This window comes from Megalobrama amblycephala, linkage group LG12 (assembly GCF_018812025.1).
Source record: "Megalobrama amblycephala isolate DHTTF-2021 linkage group LG12, ASM1881202v1, whole genome shotgun sequence".
NCBI classification, from domain to species: Eukaryota; Metazoa; Chordata; class Actinopteri; order Cypriniformes; family Xenocyprididae; genus Megalobrama; species Megalobrama amblycephala.
The window spans coordinates 25,709,141-25,729,941 of NC_063055.1; the positions used below are offsets into that span (position 1 = coordinate 25,709,141).

The 20,801-nt window shown below is 36.3% G+C and overlaps 1 protein-coding gene across 4 annotated transcripts in view; it reads right to left on the bottom strand.

The window, feature by feature from the left end:
• kazna (kazrin, periplakin interacting protein a) overlaps positions 1-20,801 on the bottom strand; it is a 52,442-nt gene that overhangs the window by 13,149 nt on the left and 18,492 nt on the right. For 3 of the 4 annotated variants that reach the window (XM_048210021.1, XM_048210020.1, XM_048210022.1), the window contains exons 2-3: positions 18,746-18,829; positions 5,788-5,979 (exon numbers count right to left, since the gene is read on the bottom strand). In XM_048210021.1, coding sequence (XP_048065978.1) covers positions 5,788-5,979; positions 18,746-18,829 — 276 coding nt within the window. Of the gene's footprint in view, positions 1-5,787; positions 5,980-12,267; positions 12,425-18,745; positions 18,830-20,801 lie in introns of those variants that run through there. The other variant, XM_048210023.1, reaches the window with a different exon arrangement.

Genomic DNA, 20,801 nt, shown 5'->3' on the forward strand with positions numbered 1-20,801 from the left:
TAATATATTTTTTGAGTCTAAAAACTTTCCCATTTGATGGGGTTCTTGGAAAAATGCCTGACAATCTTTAAAGTGCTTGCAGGAACTTATAGGTTATATGTTTTAAGTTTCGAAAAGGTACAGTCAAACCAAAAATTATTCAGACATTTTTTTTATATTTTTGATATACTTTTTACTAATGTGTGCAGGACACTATCATTCATTTATGTAAGTAAGGATAGCAAAATAAAGTAAACTGACATATTATACCCAAAAATTCATCATACAGTGGACTACCAGTAAAACTGATAAAAATTTGGAACCAAAAATTATTCAGACACTTTGACCTGACCATGTTTTGCTTAAGTGTTATCTGACATAATTAAGATAATTGTTTTCAGACACAGTTTAACCCTTAAATGCATACCTCGGGTCTTTAGTGACCCGGGATGTCATTCACTACTCTCCTCCTCGTTCATTTTTTAAAGTTTGACATCAACCTTCTTGGTATTCCTCAATTCATTATAAAGAATATAGCAAGAAATAAAATCATAAAATTATAAAAGACTGCCTATTTTTGTATTCATTTTTTGTAAAAATTGTATAGGGTCGCTAACGACCCGAGGTGTGTATGAGTGTACGTATATTTTTTCTGCACAACAATAATTGAATCTTAGATGACGGAATAAGTGCAATTCACCTTTATTCCACAAGGTGGCAATGTCTGATACACAATGCTGAAATGACTCATTTAGACAGAAAACGAAATAATAAGAAAAACATGAAATGGCTCAGCGATTTACTGCAGAGCAAGTACTGAACGCAATCAAATATGACTGTAACTGTAACGAAATATTGATTTTGAAGATGTTGAAAATTATATAGTTTTGAGAATACGTTTGAGATTGCGAATGGGCTCATATTTGTGACCTCAAACATAAAACTAGCCCATTATTTGCTGAATTTACTGGGAAATGAGCTCTGACGAGGACAGTGATGATGGCATAAAACATCTGCTCAAACTGTGACCTTTCAAGCTCCAAAAGGTAACAAAATACAATTTATTTTATTCTTCTGTAATTGTTACTCTAATATCAGAGGAGTTTTATATTATCACGACAGGTAGAGATCCTTCCGTGTTAGATATAGATCCGGGTCGATAAAGACCCGAATATGTAAGAATGATTGGTGAAACACTCATGCATTTAAGATCTTGTCATATTCTATTACCATTTTTTTAAACTATAGTGAATAAACTGTATTAATGAATGAAATGTTCAAGGTGTCTGAATAAATTTTGGTTTGACTGTACCTTTCTATTCATCAAAACATCCTGAAAAAGTATCACTGTTTCAAAAATTAAGCAACAAAACGGTTTTCAACATTGATAACAGGGCTTGGACAATACTATCGATGCATCGCGATTCGTGGAAAGTTTCTGATATTTTCCAAATGCATCGCAAATCGATTCTGAACTTAGTCTAGTTTTTAACAGCAGATGGCGCTCTAGGCTATTTTTTAAGCGCATACTCAAACGCTCACGAAGACGACCGCTCGTGTGTTTGGCTGAGTCTGACAATGTATTTACACCTCAGAATGCTTTTATGACGCGAGATTAATTTAAACAGCCCACTGCGAACACCCTTGTAATTCACTTCTCCCCTTTCGATCTTTATGAATGATTTATTTTATAGAAGGTTCAAGTGGTGTGTGAATGGTGCGTTCACACCGGACGCGAATGAAGCGGTAAGCGCGAGTGATTTACATGTTAATTCAATGCAAAGACGCGAATTGACATCCTGCGGCGCGAATTGAACGATTCGGGCGTTTGACGCGCTTAACGCGTGATTCGCGCGATCGCGCAAGTTGAAAAATCTGAACTTTGCCGAATTTCCGCGCCACGTTAACCAATCAGGAGCTTGCTCTAGTAGTGACGTGACGTAGCGAGCTGAGGCAGAATTTCTAAACAACAATGGAAGGACAAAATCATTGTCGCTGTACATCTTCATACATTTATAGAAACAGAAATAAAAAGGATCGTGTTTGAAAGAAAGTGAGTGAGGAGGTCGGACAATCTGATAAGTTGTAAAAAACGGCCTTTACTCAAGGTCTTTAGCTATATATATATATATATACATATTAAGACTACAAGCCAACTAAAGACGACCAATTGAGCTTATTCGCTGTAATTTACAATTATTTCCCAACTGACAAGTTGTGTTATAAGTCAGACTCTCTAACCATTAGGCCACAACTGCCCCAGTTAAAAATTTTACCAACCCCAAACCTTTCAGCAGTAGTCGTTTTCCTAAAGTCGTATGATTATAGGTATAATTCATGTCCATGGCACAAACACCAAAGTTTAATACATAGAGTTATGGGTTTAAAATAAATCCTAACCCTGAGTATGAGCAATAACAATCCTTACTGGAGGTCTAGAGAGCACCAATAATTAAAGAAAAGAAACCAAAAAGAAAGAGAAAACTATATAAGCAATAATTATTCTCTATTGAAATGAAAATACTCATATTAACTCCGCAATGTGTTACAGTATAAAATCATTTTTAAAAAGGTTCTGTGCTCCACCCCTAGTTTTGCACTCACAAATCAGAAGTGCTTCACAACCTTGACAATTATCAACCTTCTGTTCTGGTTTAAACAGTATGAATTAAAATCATATTCATGAAGACCTTACAGAGAGGCCAAGAGAAAACATGAAGGATATCTGAGATATAGGACAAAGATTTACTATTAATCTTCCCTTTATAATGGAGAAACTCAATGTTAATAAAATATTGCTGCTATGGATTCACCTGTCAGTGCAGTTATATGTAGAAACATATTACACCCTAAAGATTATCTGAAATAATTTTTCATATGCTATTTGGATTGTGGTCTCGATCAATTTAAATACATAATACAGTTTCATTTGCATGTAACTGTTCCTATTTATACAGGACTATTATTCTCTTGATGTCCAAGATGTCCATTTTCACACTCCAATCCCTCCTTCTCTCTCTCTCACTCCCTCTTTTTCCTCTTCCAGGGTGTCTCTCTCTCCAGCTGGCTGTGGTTAATATTGTGTGATAACAGAGGCAGTAATTGACTGTTTTAGGTTGTTTGTAGTCTCTGCTCTGACTTGCAAATTGCAGCTCGTCTTTTCCAAGGACATTGAGTCCATTCACCCACCACTTAAAGACTCATTATACAGGAGCCAAATGGCACACAAAAAAAAAGCCTTTTACACACACATACAAACAGACACACACACACACACACACACACACCTGGTAGGAGGTGGAGAGAGAGATTATGAATAGCAGTGAACATTCAGATCAGTAGATCCTGTAAGGAGAGCTCTTCAATTTCTCCCAAACAGTGTGTGTTTCATTAAATATTGAATGTTCCTTTTCCATTAGCTCACACACAAAGAACATTATTAGTTATATGAGTTTTCTTTATCGCTCCATCTCTCGCTACAGCAGAAATGTACAATGGTCATTTCACAATGATGATTTTCATTACTGATTTCATTAAGCCTACGCAGAATACTGCAGACATTTTTTGCCACACACATATACTGTATATACACACACAAAGTCAGCACTGGGGTACAGTTACTGCTCAGATGAGCAAAGAAGACAGCACCCACAATGCAAAGCTGTTTAGATGCAATTATCGTTCAGGATTGCCGTTTAACTCTACCTGATCTATAGTGTGTGAAACACAAGAACATCTATTCCTGCATTTCTGTCACAACGGGCTTTGAGGGCCATTGGAAAAAGTAGATTTAAAGACAATGTCAGACCAAGGAGAGTAGAATCCCTCGATACCTAAACACTGAGAATATTATGCCAGTTTTGTGGTCAGTGCTGTTCTGATTAATTCTGCATTTCACAGCTACAGAGCTGAAAAATGAGCAGCAGGACAAAATAAAGATGAGAGGCAAGGTTTAGGCCTTAGTTAAATTAGGGCAAATAGTTTTTTTTAAACCTACCTTAGAAAAAAACATTACTTATGTGCATCTTTAGACAAAACAATGGCTGACATATTTTAGAATATGTCAGTGCAAGTTGCTTTCAGTTAAGACAGTTCAAACATTTTAGTCTGGAATTAGGCTTAAGCCTTGTCCATGAAAATGGGAAATAATATAATATAATATAATATAATATAATATAATTAGGGCTGTCAAAATAACGTGTTAATTTCTATTAATTAATCTGATAAAAAATAACGCAGATTAATCCATTCCGTATTGACCTTTGAACCTGGAGCCGTTCTAGCCACCATTCGACTGTAAAATGAAGCCGAGGCGAGAACGTGCTGGCGTTGCCTGGATCATTGACTGGAACATTTACTTATAAAAGATGGCCTGATGGAAGTGTTGATAAAAAGAAAGTCGTCTGCTGCAAGGAATTTTTATATCACCGGAGTTCGTCCACTCTAAAGTAGGCTTCCACATCAATGCAAAGCATCCAGGAGTTAACGTTAATCCGGAGGTACGACCTAGCACGTCGTTAAAGTAGATATTTCATGCTTTCTTTAGAAATATTTCTCATGTCTCTGAGGCAAGCAGCCTATACGCTGAGTTTCGGTTCATTCGTGTAAGACACGTTCCAGTTCACGCGCCAGTGATCGCGCCCGCGCCTTCATGTCATGATTATATTTTCTGCTATATTTGCTTCTTATTTATTACATCCAGGTAATTGGTTGATGAAACATTGATTAAAATTAAGATACATTTTTTACAAAACAAAATTCACTTTAAAGAAAGGCTTTCTACCAAACAAAAGTTCATGAAGTGGTCAAAATCATGTCTGACCCACTCCATGTCTCCCGATATATTCACTTTTAACAAAGACTATAGAATAACACAAGACGCGTCACTCGTACTGTTTTGAATGGGAGAGAGTGTAACGCGCAATATGGCGGAATAAGTCCCGCCTTCTAAATAAGAGCCAATCGCCGACTGGTAAAGTCATCGTGTCACTTCAACGGCCGTTAGAATCACCGGTTTCTATAGAAATAGAAGAGACGCGCATTTAGGTCTGCGCATGCGCATTAGCTTGATCCCGCCTGAAAAATACAGTTTTTTTGTCATGATTCGAGCGTTTAGAAACTAAATTTATGAGCCGGTTGTTGTTAGATTTCATTGTTGATTTCAAATATGAAATTTAATAGTAAGGTTGGCGAACAGTTTTGGAGAATTTGATGTTTCCCCATTCAAAGAGATTGCATGATGCCCAGGATGCCCGAAAGGCGTTTCAAAGATGGCCGCCAAGTGAAACTACTTAAAGGGACTTTGCTTTTAATAATCAAATGGATGAATTTAAAACATAACATAGGACTATTTAAACATAAATATGAAACTATGTTTTCTTTAAAGGCTAACACGTAGCCTATAGTACAGTACAGAGAAATTCCATGTGTGAATTACCAATTCAAATGTGAACAAAAATAGTATTAAATATTTCAATTAATTTGAATTGAAATATTTAATACTTTCACAGCAAAAATTATGTATGCGATTAATTTAAATTAATCACAGAGTATGTAATTAATTAGATTAAAATTTTTAATCGATTGACAGCCCTAAATATAATATAATATAATATAATATAATATAATATAATATAATATAATGAGTTTTTTTTCTTATTCTCCATAATATTTCTGAACAGCAAGTTGGCAGTGAGCACTAAGCAAGGGGTTTGTGCTTTTAAATCTATTGTTTATTTCAAAATGACAGGTCTAGAGTAGGCTGAGATTTGGGGCTGAAAAGTCAGGCTCATGGTATTCATTTCCTACCTTGTAATGCCTCCTTTGCTCTGTCCAGCTCCTGCTCTTTCTGTGTTAGCTGCACTCGGAGCTGTGAGACGGACAGCAGCTCCACAGAGCAGCCTCCTCCTGTCTCCTCCAGCTCACGATTCAACATCTCCCTGACCTGCTTCAGCACTGACACCTCCTCCTGCAGACGCACCACCTCCTCATGCAACAGCACTACAGAGAAAGAGAAAAATTGAACATTATAATGCATCACTGTGATGGTTTCCTGATTTACGTTGCTACTAAACACTTGAAGGTTTTTATTATAATTCAATTATTTTCTATCATTGTTATTAGGAGTAGCATTCATTTTTAAATAAATTAATACTTTACTTTTATATAGCAAGGATGCATAAATTGATCAAATGTGACAGTAAAGTCATTTATAGTGTTACAAAACTTTTCTGTTTCAAATGTGTTTTTTTAACCTATAATAAATAAACATTATTTTCTTATTTATTTATTCATTAATTTTGCACTGACTGCAACCCCTAACCATAACTATAAATCACAATATGCCTGAAGAGGTTTATTGGAATGCCAAGTATAATGCAGGACCAGAATTATTATTTTTTTCATCTCATACATTTTGAAATGAAAGAAAATCCAAAGTATTCCATCAATTTAACTTCATTCTCAATATGCAAATATGCCTCCTACATGCATTCTGAAACAACCAGATCTACTTTTGGGACAAAAGCATGAAAGCATTCCTGTAATTTCTGCAAAGACAAGCTACAGAAATCGAGTGTAGGTAAAGGGTGAGCTGGAACGTCAAGTAAAATGTTTAGAACACTCTAAAAACTAATTCAGGGGACCTTTAGTCATTACTTAAATATATATATTGTTGTGAAATAAAAAAGTTCTGAAATGCTGTTAGACTTTTTACTTGTAATTGTTATTTTATTGAGCTTGGATGACACACAAATAATGCCTATTGATTCGATATACTATCATGACTTGTCATAGTTTAACATTTTCAGTTAATCAAAAATGTATTTAATTTTAAGTTCTGTTAATGTAAAATACAATCTGATGACGTGTAAACGTGTTTCATTGTTTTGAGTTGCATGAACACTTCTTTTAATTTAGACGAACTGTTTAAGTTAAGTGAAACTGGGCTGGGATTTATATTTCCCATCATGCTTTGCCCATGGCACTTGAAAGGGAGAGTAAATGCTAAAATTAAGTGTTATATAATGTTTTTTGCACAAGATTAATGGTAAGGGAGATTTAGCAGCAATTAGTGTTTTGTTATGCTAATTTAGAAGAGTTTCTGTTAATGTGGGTTTTTGGAGATTTACCATCATGGTGACAAGCGGTGCTTGGTAAGTTCATGTTACAAATGCGTTTTATTGTGTCCAAAAAGAGTCTTCACCTTACTTAAAACATTATGTTGGATCAACTTAACCCTTTGAGCAGTACGGTCCCACATATGGGATTTTTATTTCAGTGCCCCTGGGCGTACGGTCCCACATATGGGATTTCGAACGTTCAGCGACGTCACATCATAACTGCCAGATTCAAACTGCGCTTTCGCGCTTTGGCTGCGAGACGGACGCGCGCAGCTCTTGTCACATATCACAACTATGCAGTGTTTTCAGCCACATAACGTTTCTTTTAAGGTTTCAGACATTTAAATACGCATAAGCACCATTAAAACAATATATTTAGAGTTTATAAAATACACACTGATGTCAGACATCAGTGGAAGGAGCAATAACAATCCATTAAAATACAATTTGCCGACATTTATTCATATCAGACACACATAATGGGCCCAAGTAACTACAAAGTTTACTCTATTATTCTTCCAGTTCACCAGTCACTTACTTGCATATATTTCGGGAGAAAATGATGAATTCACCTGCTGTAAATCCGACTGACAGGACTCTGTGAACTGCAGCGCAAACTAAGATGGCGGCGCCCATCTCCCATTATAGATCAAGATAAAGATCATTTATAAAGGTTTTTAAACAACAAAACACACTCACTTACACATATTTGAGGATCGGAATATCAGATAGTTGATAACATGGTAAGCAAGTTTGTGAATATTTTAAATAAACAAGGAAAAACAAAATAATAGCGATCCACCTGTCATACAGTGTTATTGTGGCTGCGCTCAGCGCTCGTGACACACATGACGCGTCGCTATGGAAACATTAAAGGCGAACGTTCTAAAAAAACTCACTCTGGGGGGACAGTTAGAATATTTTAAAATCACGCTCGAAAGGGTTAAATAGTTGCATTCATGTTGACAATCATTAAGTTCATGTTACTTAGAAATGTGTTTTTATTGTGGCAAAAAAAAAAACGTCTTCACTTTACTTAAAACATTAGGTTGGATCAACTCAAAATATTGCTTTGAATTAATGTAATTCTCCCAATTGGCTTAAGTTAAAAATTCTAGTGGAAAACGTTAACATTTTTTTTTTTGTTGAACCAATGTTTTATTTTTTAGAGTGAAGGCTTCAGTGACAATGAAGACACAGTAATCATGCATCTACAAAACAAAATCATGCATTCATTAGCTAAATATTCACAATTCTACACATATGTATACAGAATCACAAAACGTGCGCTTACTACATTCTTTGAGCTTTAAATTCTTAAATAGCACTTCTGGATTTACACAAAGAGATAAGCGTTCGTACAAACACAGTAGTGTGTGAATAAAACCATAAAGACTATAAAACCTGTGAGGTGTGTAGCAATGCAAGGTCTGATTTGTGTGTGTGGCATTCATAATGAGCTTTGACCCTGTTGTGTCTGTCTGGCCGCGCTTATGTGTTTGAGTTGTTGCCATATTCTGGAGAGTTGAGCTCAGTCACGTGAGAGCATTATTTGATGTCTGATTCACTCTCTATCCTCTGTGAGGAGATCATGTGAGTTTAAAAAGTACAACAATCTAATAAATATTCACATCACAGTTGGCTGGTACGGAACAGGTGAGGAATCCTGAACATCTGGTGTTCCTCCTTGCCAGAACAGGCTGTAGTCTTGACACAGGCATCTAATGCAGCTCTAGAATCTGCTTTAGTTTACTTTCAGACAGCAGATACGAGACAGCACTGCAGATCCGGCAGGCTGTATTACACGGATTAGAGCTGTAAGACCTTGGCATCAGCTAATCCAAAAATGAGGCTCTAGAATGCAGATGCGACTCTAGATTAGCTGGGTTCAGTGAAGGGTTACAGTTGGCTTTAGCCTGTAGTTTCTTGTCCAGACAGGAATTTTTGTATTGTTAAGTATTACAAAAGGAGTGAGTTTTTACCTGGACTCTTTGTGCTTGCTATTTTTGGGCCTTTAGAAACAGGATATCGGATCTAATTTAAACAAGTTAAACAAAGCACCCTACTGAAGAAGCCCCCAAAAAAGCAAATACTCAAAAAAACGTTAATTGCATGAAATAATAAAATATCAAACCAAGTTGTATCTGGAAATGTTGCTAAACCTTTATTCAGAAGTAGTTTAAAGGGGTCATGAACTGCGTTGTTTTTTAATGTTTCCCGGGGTGCACTTATAATGTTAGTATGCTTTTAATATCAAAAATTGTCATAATTTAGAAATAAAAGGCATTTTTCCTACCCTTATTTTAGCCCTCTGATTTGAACGCTCCGTTTTAAGGGGCGTGTCTGCTGTGAGACTTCAGTGTAAACACCCACTGCTGTGATTGGCTAACATCTTTCCATTTGAAATAGCTAAGTATTACCCTCTCGAAACTTTTAGCACGTTTTTACCATTACTGCTCTCAAGGTTAACTAATCATGAAAAGTGTTTATTATAGCATTATATTTAGATCTATGGCATTATATTTAGACTGTAGCATTAAAAAGGTTGCAGTGATGAACATTGTAGCCGATCACAGACATGTTGTTGAGCGCATGAAAGCAGTGATCTCGTCATTGCAACTCAATTTCTGTACACTACCAAATGCAGAAAACTTGCAGGATATTCTTATAGTACGATGACCTCATGTACATCAAAAGAAAATTTGATTCCTCAATGCATGACCCCTTTAATTTTACTGAGCCATTTTTCCTGTCAGTTCCACTTAAGTTCCTTCTTTGAAATAAATACCACTTGGTTTCATGTTTTGCTAATCAAAGCAATGACATTAATACATTTTAAGTGCGACAAAGAAAGAAAACAGAGAAACAGAGAGAGGCATGTGTGGGCTTTTCGTGCAATTTAAAGAGTCTTGAGTGTCTTGGCCTTTGAGGACACTACAGAAAAGGGCAGAGATTTGATAGCCACGCTCTGAAGAGTTTGATTAATTCTATTAGTGCAGTCAACCACAAAATGAGCCTGTGAGCCTTAGGGAGATGACTAGAAGAGGACTGATCATTGTGTTTTTAATTCATATAAAACAAAGTAGTGAAGGCAAAAAACAAAACAAAAAAAGAGTTACGTTTACTCTAATCTCACAGCTCCCATAAACAGCATTTCAAAAAATAACAGTGACTGTCCGCATGAGTGTTACAGAGTCACATTTTATCAGATGAACGTTTGCATCATACACATGAAGTTTGGACTTGATAATAAAGAGACTGCTGGCTTGTGATGTGTGTGTGTGTGTGTGTGTGTTTCTGTCCTGTAAAGCTCGTGCTTCAGTTTATGTACAGTGGGATGAAGTGATGCCAGGCCTGTCCAGTGTGATAAATACAACTCCCAGAGTTCCACCATGCTCTGTGTTATCCATCTTCTGATGGTAGGGTATTTTGATGCAAACCGCTCCACGACATTGCATCACTGCATGTTATGTCAGCTTTTAAAAATGAATTTTACATTAAACCGAACGATTCTGACAAAAAAAATAAATAAATTACTGAGTCTTGCAGAGTGACTCACAAAAATCATTTCAGGTAGTAAATAAGACATTTTCAAGCTTTCCTCCAACTATTAATTAAAGGTGCCCTAGAATTAAATATTGAATTTATATTGGCATAGTTGAATAACAAGAGTTCAGTACATGGAAAAGACATACACTGAGTTTCAAACTCCATTGTTTCCTCCTTTTTATATAAATCTCATTTGTTTAAAAGACCTCCGAAGAACAGGCGAATCTCAACATAACACCGACTGTTATGTAACAGTCGGGGTGTACGCCCCCAATATTTGCATATGCCAGCCCATGATCAAGCCATTAGACAAGGGCAGAACATCTGGATGTGAACAGCTGAATCATCAGACTAGGTAAGCAAGCAAGAACAATAGCGAAAAATGGCAGATGGAGCAATAACAACTGACATGATTCATGATATTATGATATTTTTGACATGATATTTTTAGTGATATTTGTGAATTGTCTTTCTAAATGTTTCGTTAGCATGTTGCTAATGTACTGTTAAATGTGGTTAAAGTTACCATCGTTTCTTACTGTATTCACGGAGACAAGAGCCGTCGCTATTTTCATTTTTAAACACTTGCAGTCTACATAAACACAACTTCATTCTTTATAAATCTCTCCAACAGTGTGTAATGTTAGCTTTATCCACGCAGCATAGCCTCAAACTCATTCAGAATCAAATGTAATACATCCAAATAAATACTATACTCACATGATCCGATATATGCAAGCATCATGCATGACAAACATCTTGTAAAGATCCATTTTGAGGGTTATATTAGCTGTGTAAACTGTGTTTATGCTGTTCAAGGCAAGCGCGAGCTCCAGGGGAGCGGGAGATTTAAAGGGGCCGCAACCTATATATCGGTGCATAGTTAATGATGCCCCAAAATAGGCAGTTAAAAAAATGAATAAAAAAAAAAATCTATGATTTCTTCACAGACACATTCAGGGGACACCTTAGACTTATATTACATCTTTTAAAAAGAAGTTCTAGGGCACCTTTAAGTAATGTTTATGTGGGAGTACTTCAATGCTTATTTACTTAGACTTACAGCATGACGCCAAAAAGAGAGATATTTAGCATTACCGTAATATCATAACTATATATATTTATATTACTGTATAATATAAATAGTTATATACAATATTAAACATATTATATTGTAAATAGAACATTTTAACAAAAATAGGGTTATTATTATTATTATTATCGTGCACACCATTAAATCTTAAGAAAATGATCATCAGCAACAATATACATTTTTTTGCCCTTTACAAATATTTACTTTAACTATATTGTTAAACTCCAATCCATTTGTTAACTATCCAAGTGCGTGTGTGTGTGCGCGTGCAGCCACATGTGCGCCTGTGTGCGTCTATTTGAATATAAACATGCCTGATGATGTAACGGTCCATTCTGATGCTTCATTGCATTTACAAAAACAAACTTTGAAAACCACTTGAAATTACATCAGCCAATACATCATCTGAACACACACACAAAACCCTCCACCAGTGAAACCAGTCATGCAGCTACAAAGAAACTTTTTCTGCTCTCTGTTTCTCTCCAGCCTAAGGGAAGCGCTCACGATCACTCACTTACTCACCCGCATTCACCTCTCGTTACTCGCTGGCATCTCCACCAAATCAAATTATTGGGACTTAAAGAACCTCAACTATCATGTCTTGAATGGAATTCAAAATCAAAAGCTCAAACTCCCTCTTCACCTGCCAGGAGCGACTCCGACTGGTTTACAGATATTAACTGTCCTCAGCATTCCCTTCTCTTTCTCTGCTTAAAAAGGAGGAGCTACAACTGACACCATTGTTCAACACACACACACAAAAACACACACACATCGTGCTAAAGGAAGAGAAGGATCTAAGGTCAAGGTGCAGAATTTCAAGCAGGTAATGACTCTCTTTTCAAACACATCCACACACACACACACACACACACACACACTCACAGCACTCTCACTTGCCAGATTCCGGTAAGAGGAAACCACACACACACACACATTGAAGTTAACAATCAACAACTAACACACTGTTCTGAGAATAAGCTACAGGAAACCCGTTATTGGCACCTATCTCCATTCACTTGTTTTTGTCAATCAGTTTTGATGCAAGTATCTCAGCGTGTGGAGGGGGGCGGGGGGGATTTAACACACTAATTTGGAAGATGACACTTGCTCAGAAAGGATCAATTCCTGTCTAAGAGAAAGATCTACAATTGTTTCACTTTGAGAAATTTACAACAAAATCTGATGCTGAAATATAATATTTTTGTCAAATATTTATCTTCTGTAGTTTAATGTTTTAAATTCAAAATATTATTAAATTATTATTTCACCGGTTAAAAAGTTAACAAACATTTCATCGTGGCTGTGATGAGATTCAAAACTAGTCATGACATTACATTTTAAAGATTCAATTTTTTAAATTATAATGAACTATGTCCTCAAAATATCTAGCTAAACCTAAAAATGATTTCTTACATCAGATAATTATCAAAAATACAGTAAAAACATATGAAATATTATTACAATTTAAAAAAATAGTTTTCTTAAAATATATTAAAAATAATAATTTTGAATTTATTTTAAAATGAAATTTATTCATTTGATGGCAATGCAGAATTTTCAGCATCTGAATTTTCAGGTCACATGATCCTTCAGAAATCATTCTAATATGTTGATTTGGTGTTCAAGAAACATTTCTTATGATCATTATTAATGTTGAAAAGTGTTGTGCCCCCAGTAACTTTTGAGTGGTAGTGTACAAATGTCTCTTACCAAAAATGGCAGGCAGTTTATGTATGTATGTCAGGTTTTTTTTATTTTTTTTATTTTTTACATTTCTTCACTTGGCAGATGTTTTTCCCAAAGTTACTTTTTTATCAGTTAGTATTGCTCTTGGGAATCGAACCCATGACCTTGGTGTTGGCAGCATAATGCAGTATCAGTTGAGCAGTCTAGCTCACTACATGTGCACACAGACTCACTCATATTCACTCAGGTACTTACAAGCCAAAACTGATGCACACACAAAATCTGTGTGCCTGAATATAGCTGTGTTGCTTTTCAACACTGAGCTAAATTTTACAGATCCCTCAGGATGATTGTCAACACACACATTTCACCTGTCAAAAGAGTTTTCACACATATGCTTGACACACAGACAAACATACACAAAGGAATGTAAAGTGTGACTAACTGCTGTGCCAACCACACTATAGCCAAAGACAAACAACTGCAGACTGGCATCACCTTCTGACAGCTGATTATTCTAGTCTTTGAGTCACAGAAACAGCAGCATTTACACGTATGAAGTATAATAAACAAACTCACAAAAGCCAACGTAAGCTGACAACGTGACGCAGATGAAAAATCGTTTTAGTTTTTAAGAGAATAAAAGAGTGATAAAAGAGGAGAGGTTTATTTAAGAACTGCAGCTGCAGTCATTCCCTCTGTGGAGATGATGAATCAACCGATTCATAATTTATAACCTTTGATTCATGAAAGCCAGTGATCAGAGAACCTCAATCAGTTGAGTCTCTAATAGTCAACCTCCAGTCAGAGCCAAGAAAACAGTAAGATAATACAGCATTGTCTTACCATCACTCATCTCTCTCTCCCTTTTCTGACATGTTCGAAGAGAAGAGAGAGAAGGTGTTCAGTCTCGCATAGCCAAACTGGACCACTGGCCAAGAACCACCATGTACAGGTGCTGGTCATATAATTAGAATATTGCGAAAAAGTTCATTTTTTTATTGTGAATTATTTTTAAAAATGAAACTTTCATATATTCTAGATTCCCTACATGTAAAGTAAATCATTTCAAACGTTTTTTTTTTTTTTTTTAAATTTTGATGATTAGAGCATACAGCTCATGAAAGTCCAAAATCCAGTATCTCAAAATATTAGAATATTTCCTAAGATCAATCAAAAAATGGATTTTCAAAACAGAAAAGTTCAAGTTCTTTAAAGTATGTTCATTTGTACACTCAATACTTGGTCGGCAGCACTTGCTCTAGCACAAATTACAGCATCAGTGAAGTGTGGCATGGAAGTGATCAGCCTGTGGCACTGCTGAGGCACTACTGAGCCTTCAGATCATCTGTATATTGTTGGATCGACTGTTTCTCATCTTTCTCTTGAAAATATCCCACAGATTCAGGGGTCAGGCATGTTGGCTGGCCAATAAAACATAGTAATATCATGGTCAGCAAACCACTTGGAAGTTGTTTTTTGCACTGTGGGGAGGTGCTAAAGTCCTGCTGGAAAAGGAAATCAGCATCTCCATAAAGCTTGTCAGCAGATGGAAGCATAAAGTGCTCCAAAATCTCCTGGAAGATGGCTGCATTGACTTTGTACTTGATAAAACACAATGGACCAACACCAGCAGATGTCACGGCCCCCCAAATCATTACTAACTTCAACAACTTCCCACTAGACTTCAAGCAGCTTGGATTCTGTGCCTCTCCAGTCTTCCTTCAGACTCTGGGACCATGATTTCAACATGAAATGCAAAATTTACTTTTATCTGAAAAGAGGACTTTTGAGCACTGTTCACTGTCCAGTTCTTTTTCTCCTTAGCCCAGGTAAGATGCTTCTGACGTTGTTTCTGTTTCAGAAGTGGCTTGGTAGTCCTTGTCCTGAAGATGTCTGAGTGTGGTGACTCTTGATGCGCTGACTCCGGCTTCATTTGACTCATTGTGAAGCTCTCCCAAGTGTTTGAATTGGCTTTACTTGACAGTATTCTCAAGCTTGTGGTCATCCCTGTTGCTTGTGCACCTTTTGCCTACCCAATTTCTTCCTTCCAGTCAACTTTGCATTCAATATGCTTTGATACATCACTCTGTAAACAGCCACCACATTCAGTAATGACCATCTGTGACTTACTCTCTTTGTGGAGGGTGTCAATGATTGTCTCCTGGACCATTGCCAAGTCAGCAGTCTTCCCCATTAGTTTGGTTTCAAAGAACAAGAGATACCCGGAATTTATACTGTAGGGATGGTCATTTAATGAAACTCAAATATACATATTCTAATATTTTGAGATACTGGATTTTGGACTTTCATTAGCTGTACGCTCTAATCAACAAATTAAAAAAAAAAAAAATAAAAAAAAAAAACATTTTTTTGAAATGTTTTACTTTACATGTAGGGAATCTAGTATAAATGAAAGTTTCATTTTTTAAAATAATTTACAATAAAAAAAAAATGAATTTTTTCACAATATTCTAATTATATGACCAGCACCTGTAAATAGGTAAATGTCATCTGACTGACCCAAAGTAACTAACCACACTTTTTAGTTGATTTTAGGTGCTGTAAGGCAGAAACCCCACAATAACAAGGCATCAGAGCTGTGGTGCATTTGGCTGTGCACATGCTCAGGATGCTCAAGAGGGCTGTCGGCTCATGGGAAACAGGTTCAATCTGGGTCATGTCAAGTGTTTTCCACTGTCATGTAAAAATAAAGGCAAAAAAGCATCCCCCCCCAAAAAAAACAAACCAACAAGCCGGCAAAGAAAATAATCTTGCGGCTCATTCAAATGCACAGCAGTTCTCACTAAGGTTGCAAAGACAATGATGAAATTACCAGAAAAATCTCACAAGACTGGATTCACAAAACATTCTTAAGGATAAAAGGATAAAGATTTTCTAACTTAAGGAAAAAAAAATATATATATATATTTTGTATTCCCAAAAACTTTTAAGAATGTTCATGTCTTTAAATTCTCTGTATTCATATTCCTGACAAAAATGTTCTTAAAAATCATTGTAAATAACTTAAATAAATAAGTTAGGTTAACCTCTCATGAATACAATGAAAACAATGAATTTATTGGATTGTTTCAAATATCAAGCATTATAAGCATAACACTAGCTACATACAAATTACTAACCAGGAATGTGGACGAATACACGAATACACAACATCGATTGTGAAAACAGTGATTAGCTAGAACTAGCGAGCACACACAGATACAGGACGCATCCACACTAAAGAGAGTGTAAGAAAGACAGAGCGCAAATGAATTGAAAGACAGCTGCATCTCGAGACAGGCTCTTTTAAATTAACTATTTTAATTTAAAATAGCGCATTAAAAACACAACGCCGAGTGAATAACTCCCGTCAAGCCAGTTGCTACGAAAATAGTCTGCATGCTTATAATCTACGGAAATCTGCACGGAACGCAAAAAGACGGAGAAAATGTGAGAAATAGAGGAGGAGATGGGGGGGTGAAGGGATGCTGGAAGGATTCTTGCTGGAACGGCACAATGACTGCTGCTTATATAGGCTCAAAATGATGACTGACAGGACTAAATGATTAGGCTCCTCCAGAACATATGTTTGGAACTTCATGTAATACTTTTATTCAGCAAGGATTAATTAAATTGCTCAAAAGTAATAAAAAAAACTTGTTACAAAAAAATGAACCACATTCAAATGAATGTGGTTCTTTTAAACTTTCTATTCATTAAAGAATCCTGAAAAAACTATCACAGTTTCCACAAAAATATTAAGCAGTGCAACTGTTTTTAGCATTTATGAAAAAAAAAAATGTTTTTTGAGTATCAAATCAGCAAATTAGAATGATTTATGATGGATCATGTGACCCTGAAGACTGGTGAAATGGCTGCTGAAAATCCAGCTTTGCCATCACAGGAATAAATACCATTTTAAAATATATTAGATTAGAAATACTGTTTTACTGTATTTTTGACCAAATCAATGCAGGTTTGTTGAGCATAAAAAACAACTTCTTTTTTTTTTTTTTTTTTTCTTTTTTTTTTAATCTTACCGAGCCTAAATTTTGAATTCGAGTGGCGTGATTGCTAATGAGCGTCACCTGTGCGCCACACCGGTCACGATCACACGGAGGAGCTTCGGAAGCAATGACAGTGAAGGACGAGAGAGGACCAGGCCTGGATTTTATGTTATGTTTTTGTGTGTATGCAGCGGTCGTCCGTGAGGGGCTGCTGATTTTACTTTAGTTTTGTGCTTGAATATTTTATGATCTATGAAGTGTTTGAACGTTTGCCGGTCCCCGCCTCCTCCTTCCCTGAACATACTTTGCTACATATAAATATGTGCATCCCTATAGTGTGCCTCAGGGATGACGCATTTTTGTATGCAAAACCTGGAAGCGAGTTGGCATTTTAGGACTTCCGGTTCCAACGCCGTAAAGTCTATGGGTTTTTTGAATGGGTTTTTGCTAAATCGCCTGAAATAAGGTCTGTGGTTAACAAAGCCTCTAAATACTTTCACATTTTGATCTATGATATAAAACACACCAGTTATAACCCACTTGTGATTTTTTAAACTTTTACTGTGTCTTAAAATCGGCGGTTTCTAAAAGGGACTACTTCCTTTGGCGGGGACTTTAGACGTCATAATTAAAAACGGGACATTTGGATAGCATTTCTCATGAAAAAGTGGATAAGTATTCATAACAGCACAGATCATAATCAGCAAGCATGTTTTTAAATAACGTTGTTTTTTAAATACATTTTGAGGAAGCTTGATGGTGACGACGTTGATCCGCGACCATGGTGTGCTGTAGTCCGTTTATAGCCTACTGTTAGCCTTTTATATCTGACCACTTTATTTAGGCTTCAAAATCTATAAATGTTGTGTTAACTTGTAAAGATTATCTTGATAGACAAAACGTGTAAGTGTCATAACCCTTTGTTAAACATAGAGCTTATTTTCTGCGATTTTCCAAAAGTCTATGGGAAAAATGCATAGGCTTTCAACCGAGGGAACCCGTGCGCCGCTAATTTCCGGGTTGGCCTACAAAAACACGTCATAAAAAAACATCAAAAACACGTCAAAAAAGCTCTATCCCTTTAAGAGTGCAGCCTGATGTTGAGACTAATGTGTGTGTCTGCGTGTACATCTTCCAGCTCAGGAAAATTCACTCTCTATCTCTCAGGCGACGCCTCATAGATCACAGTCTGATACACACTCATTTTCATTCCACTTGTCAGTGGTGCGTTTTAGTGGTGTGAGAGTGTTTGTGCTTATCTGGACTTTGTTTCTGCTTTTCAGCGTGTGCACTATTCTTACCTTTATCTAATGATGTCTCCTGGAGAACAACGTCACCTTTTTGACCAAGCTCTGTCAAAGCTTTCTGTCTTTGCACCGATGCATCTGAGAGAGAAACACAGACAAAATAACATTAGATTGTGTGTTTGAGCCGAATTCACTCTTCTGACTTCCTTATGATCGCAATATACGGATGGAAGTTCACATTTTAGTGAAATAAATGTCTAGAGTTCAGCTCGAATGACCTCTGGTATCGGCAGCAGTGTATCTCACCTCTGATCCGGCTGAAATATCACACCACTCACTGCAGAAGGAACTGGAAGCATTTAACACACAAATCAATGACAGAATAGAGGCTCTTGTTATAATGCCTTCCGGATAGATTTCAATGCTTAGAAAGCTTCTTTACCTAATTAAAATGAGCATAATCTTATAAAACTAAATCACTGGCTTTATTCTGCAGAGCAAATGTATTTTCTCTCTCTCTCTGAAGATGCTTTCATTTGCGTTCTCTGATCATCCATCACTCAATTTTAATTTCAGCACTGCCGGATAAGAGAACCTGTTCAGCAGGTGCACAGTGTCAAAGATCAACATCCTTCAGATGAATGCGATAAGATCCTTCAGCCGTCAGCGACTCAAAACACTTACACATACACACATGTACACACACACACACTTGAAAAATATTGATTTTGTGATCGTGAGCGACATAAAATCACTAAAGTGCTAAGTGTTAAGACATCTAGTTTCCTTTGCTCTCATTCATTCTTCAGTCTTTCTCAAACCTTTTAGCTGTAGAAGATTGTTGAGCATTATATAAAAAGCATTTCTCTACATAAGGTCTGAGACCACTAGTAAAATTGCTGATTTTTTTTGACTTGTTCTAATGTAATACAAATGTTTTCGGTACAAATTATGTTCTCAGGCTAGCAATTTGAGTGGAAAATGTTCCCTGTCTCTGTGTCTCTCTCACATGCTGAGTTTAACAGATCGATGATGAATGGATGAAATGTGTTGTTTCCCAGACAAAGCGACAGAATCAAGATAAAAGAGAATAAGGGGGAGGAATGACATGTCAAACTAAGAACAAAATGCAGCAGAAGGAAACGTCAAACAACTAAATCTTTTAAATACAGAATATGAACATGGTTCTTGTAAATCCTTGAAACAGCATCTTCTTCATCAAATAAATTCACATCACCATAAGCATTCCATCACCATGGGAACCAATTGGGAAGACTAGAGAGGTTAAATACAATCGGTTCACTAAACAGATCTGACATTGCTTGTGTGCTCTGTGAGGATGTGAAGTTTGAAACATCTCATTCAGGGGTCAAAACTCCTCTGTCTCTCTGACAAAAAGTCTGGAGCTGAGTCAGGATATGACCAGGGGTTGCTAAGCAACTAATGCCAAGGTAACAGCGCCCAAAACACATATGCCTGTTTCAGACAGAAGGTCATCCGAGGGACCTAAATTTGGAAACAGGAAACACCTGTGGTGCAAAATACTTTTCCATGTTACATCAATTGGAAACAGCAATTGATACACTGTAAAAAAAATATCCTGTTAAATTAACAGTTAAAAAATGGCAACTGTGTTTCCAGAAATTCACCTTAAAAATATGGTGACAATGTCTCAAGTATTATGTCTATAATGACTGTATACAATATTAATACCAATCTATCTGAACTACCAAAATCTGCTTTTTACCTTAAAAGTGTACTAATAACCACAATCTAGAAAGCCAAATGATTTATTACAACATGGCCAGTCAGGCTTGCCAGGTTTGCAAAAGTTTGGAATCAAAAACACTTTTGAGCTCTATCAACAGTATCTGTGGCATTACCGCAGAAAATCCTTTAAAATAGCTTATAAAAACAAAGAAAAATGTATACAGTAATGAACTTACAATATCATAAATTAGGGCTGGACAATTAATCGAAAAGTAATCGAAACCGAAATTCAGAACCTCTAACCGACGTAATTTTCCCATGTCGGTTATTTCGTTTTTTTAATCCTGTTAATACTTCCCCCTTAAAAACATACTACCACGTGTGTAGCCACATGACTCTG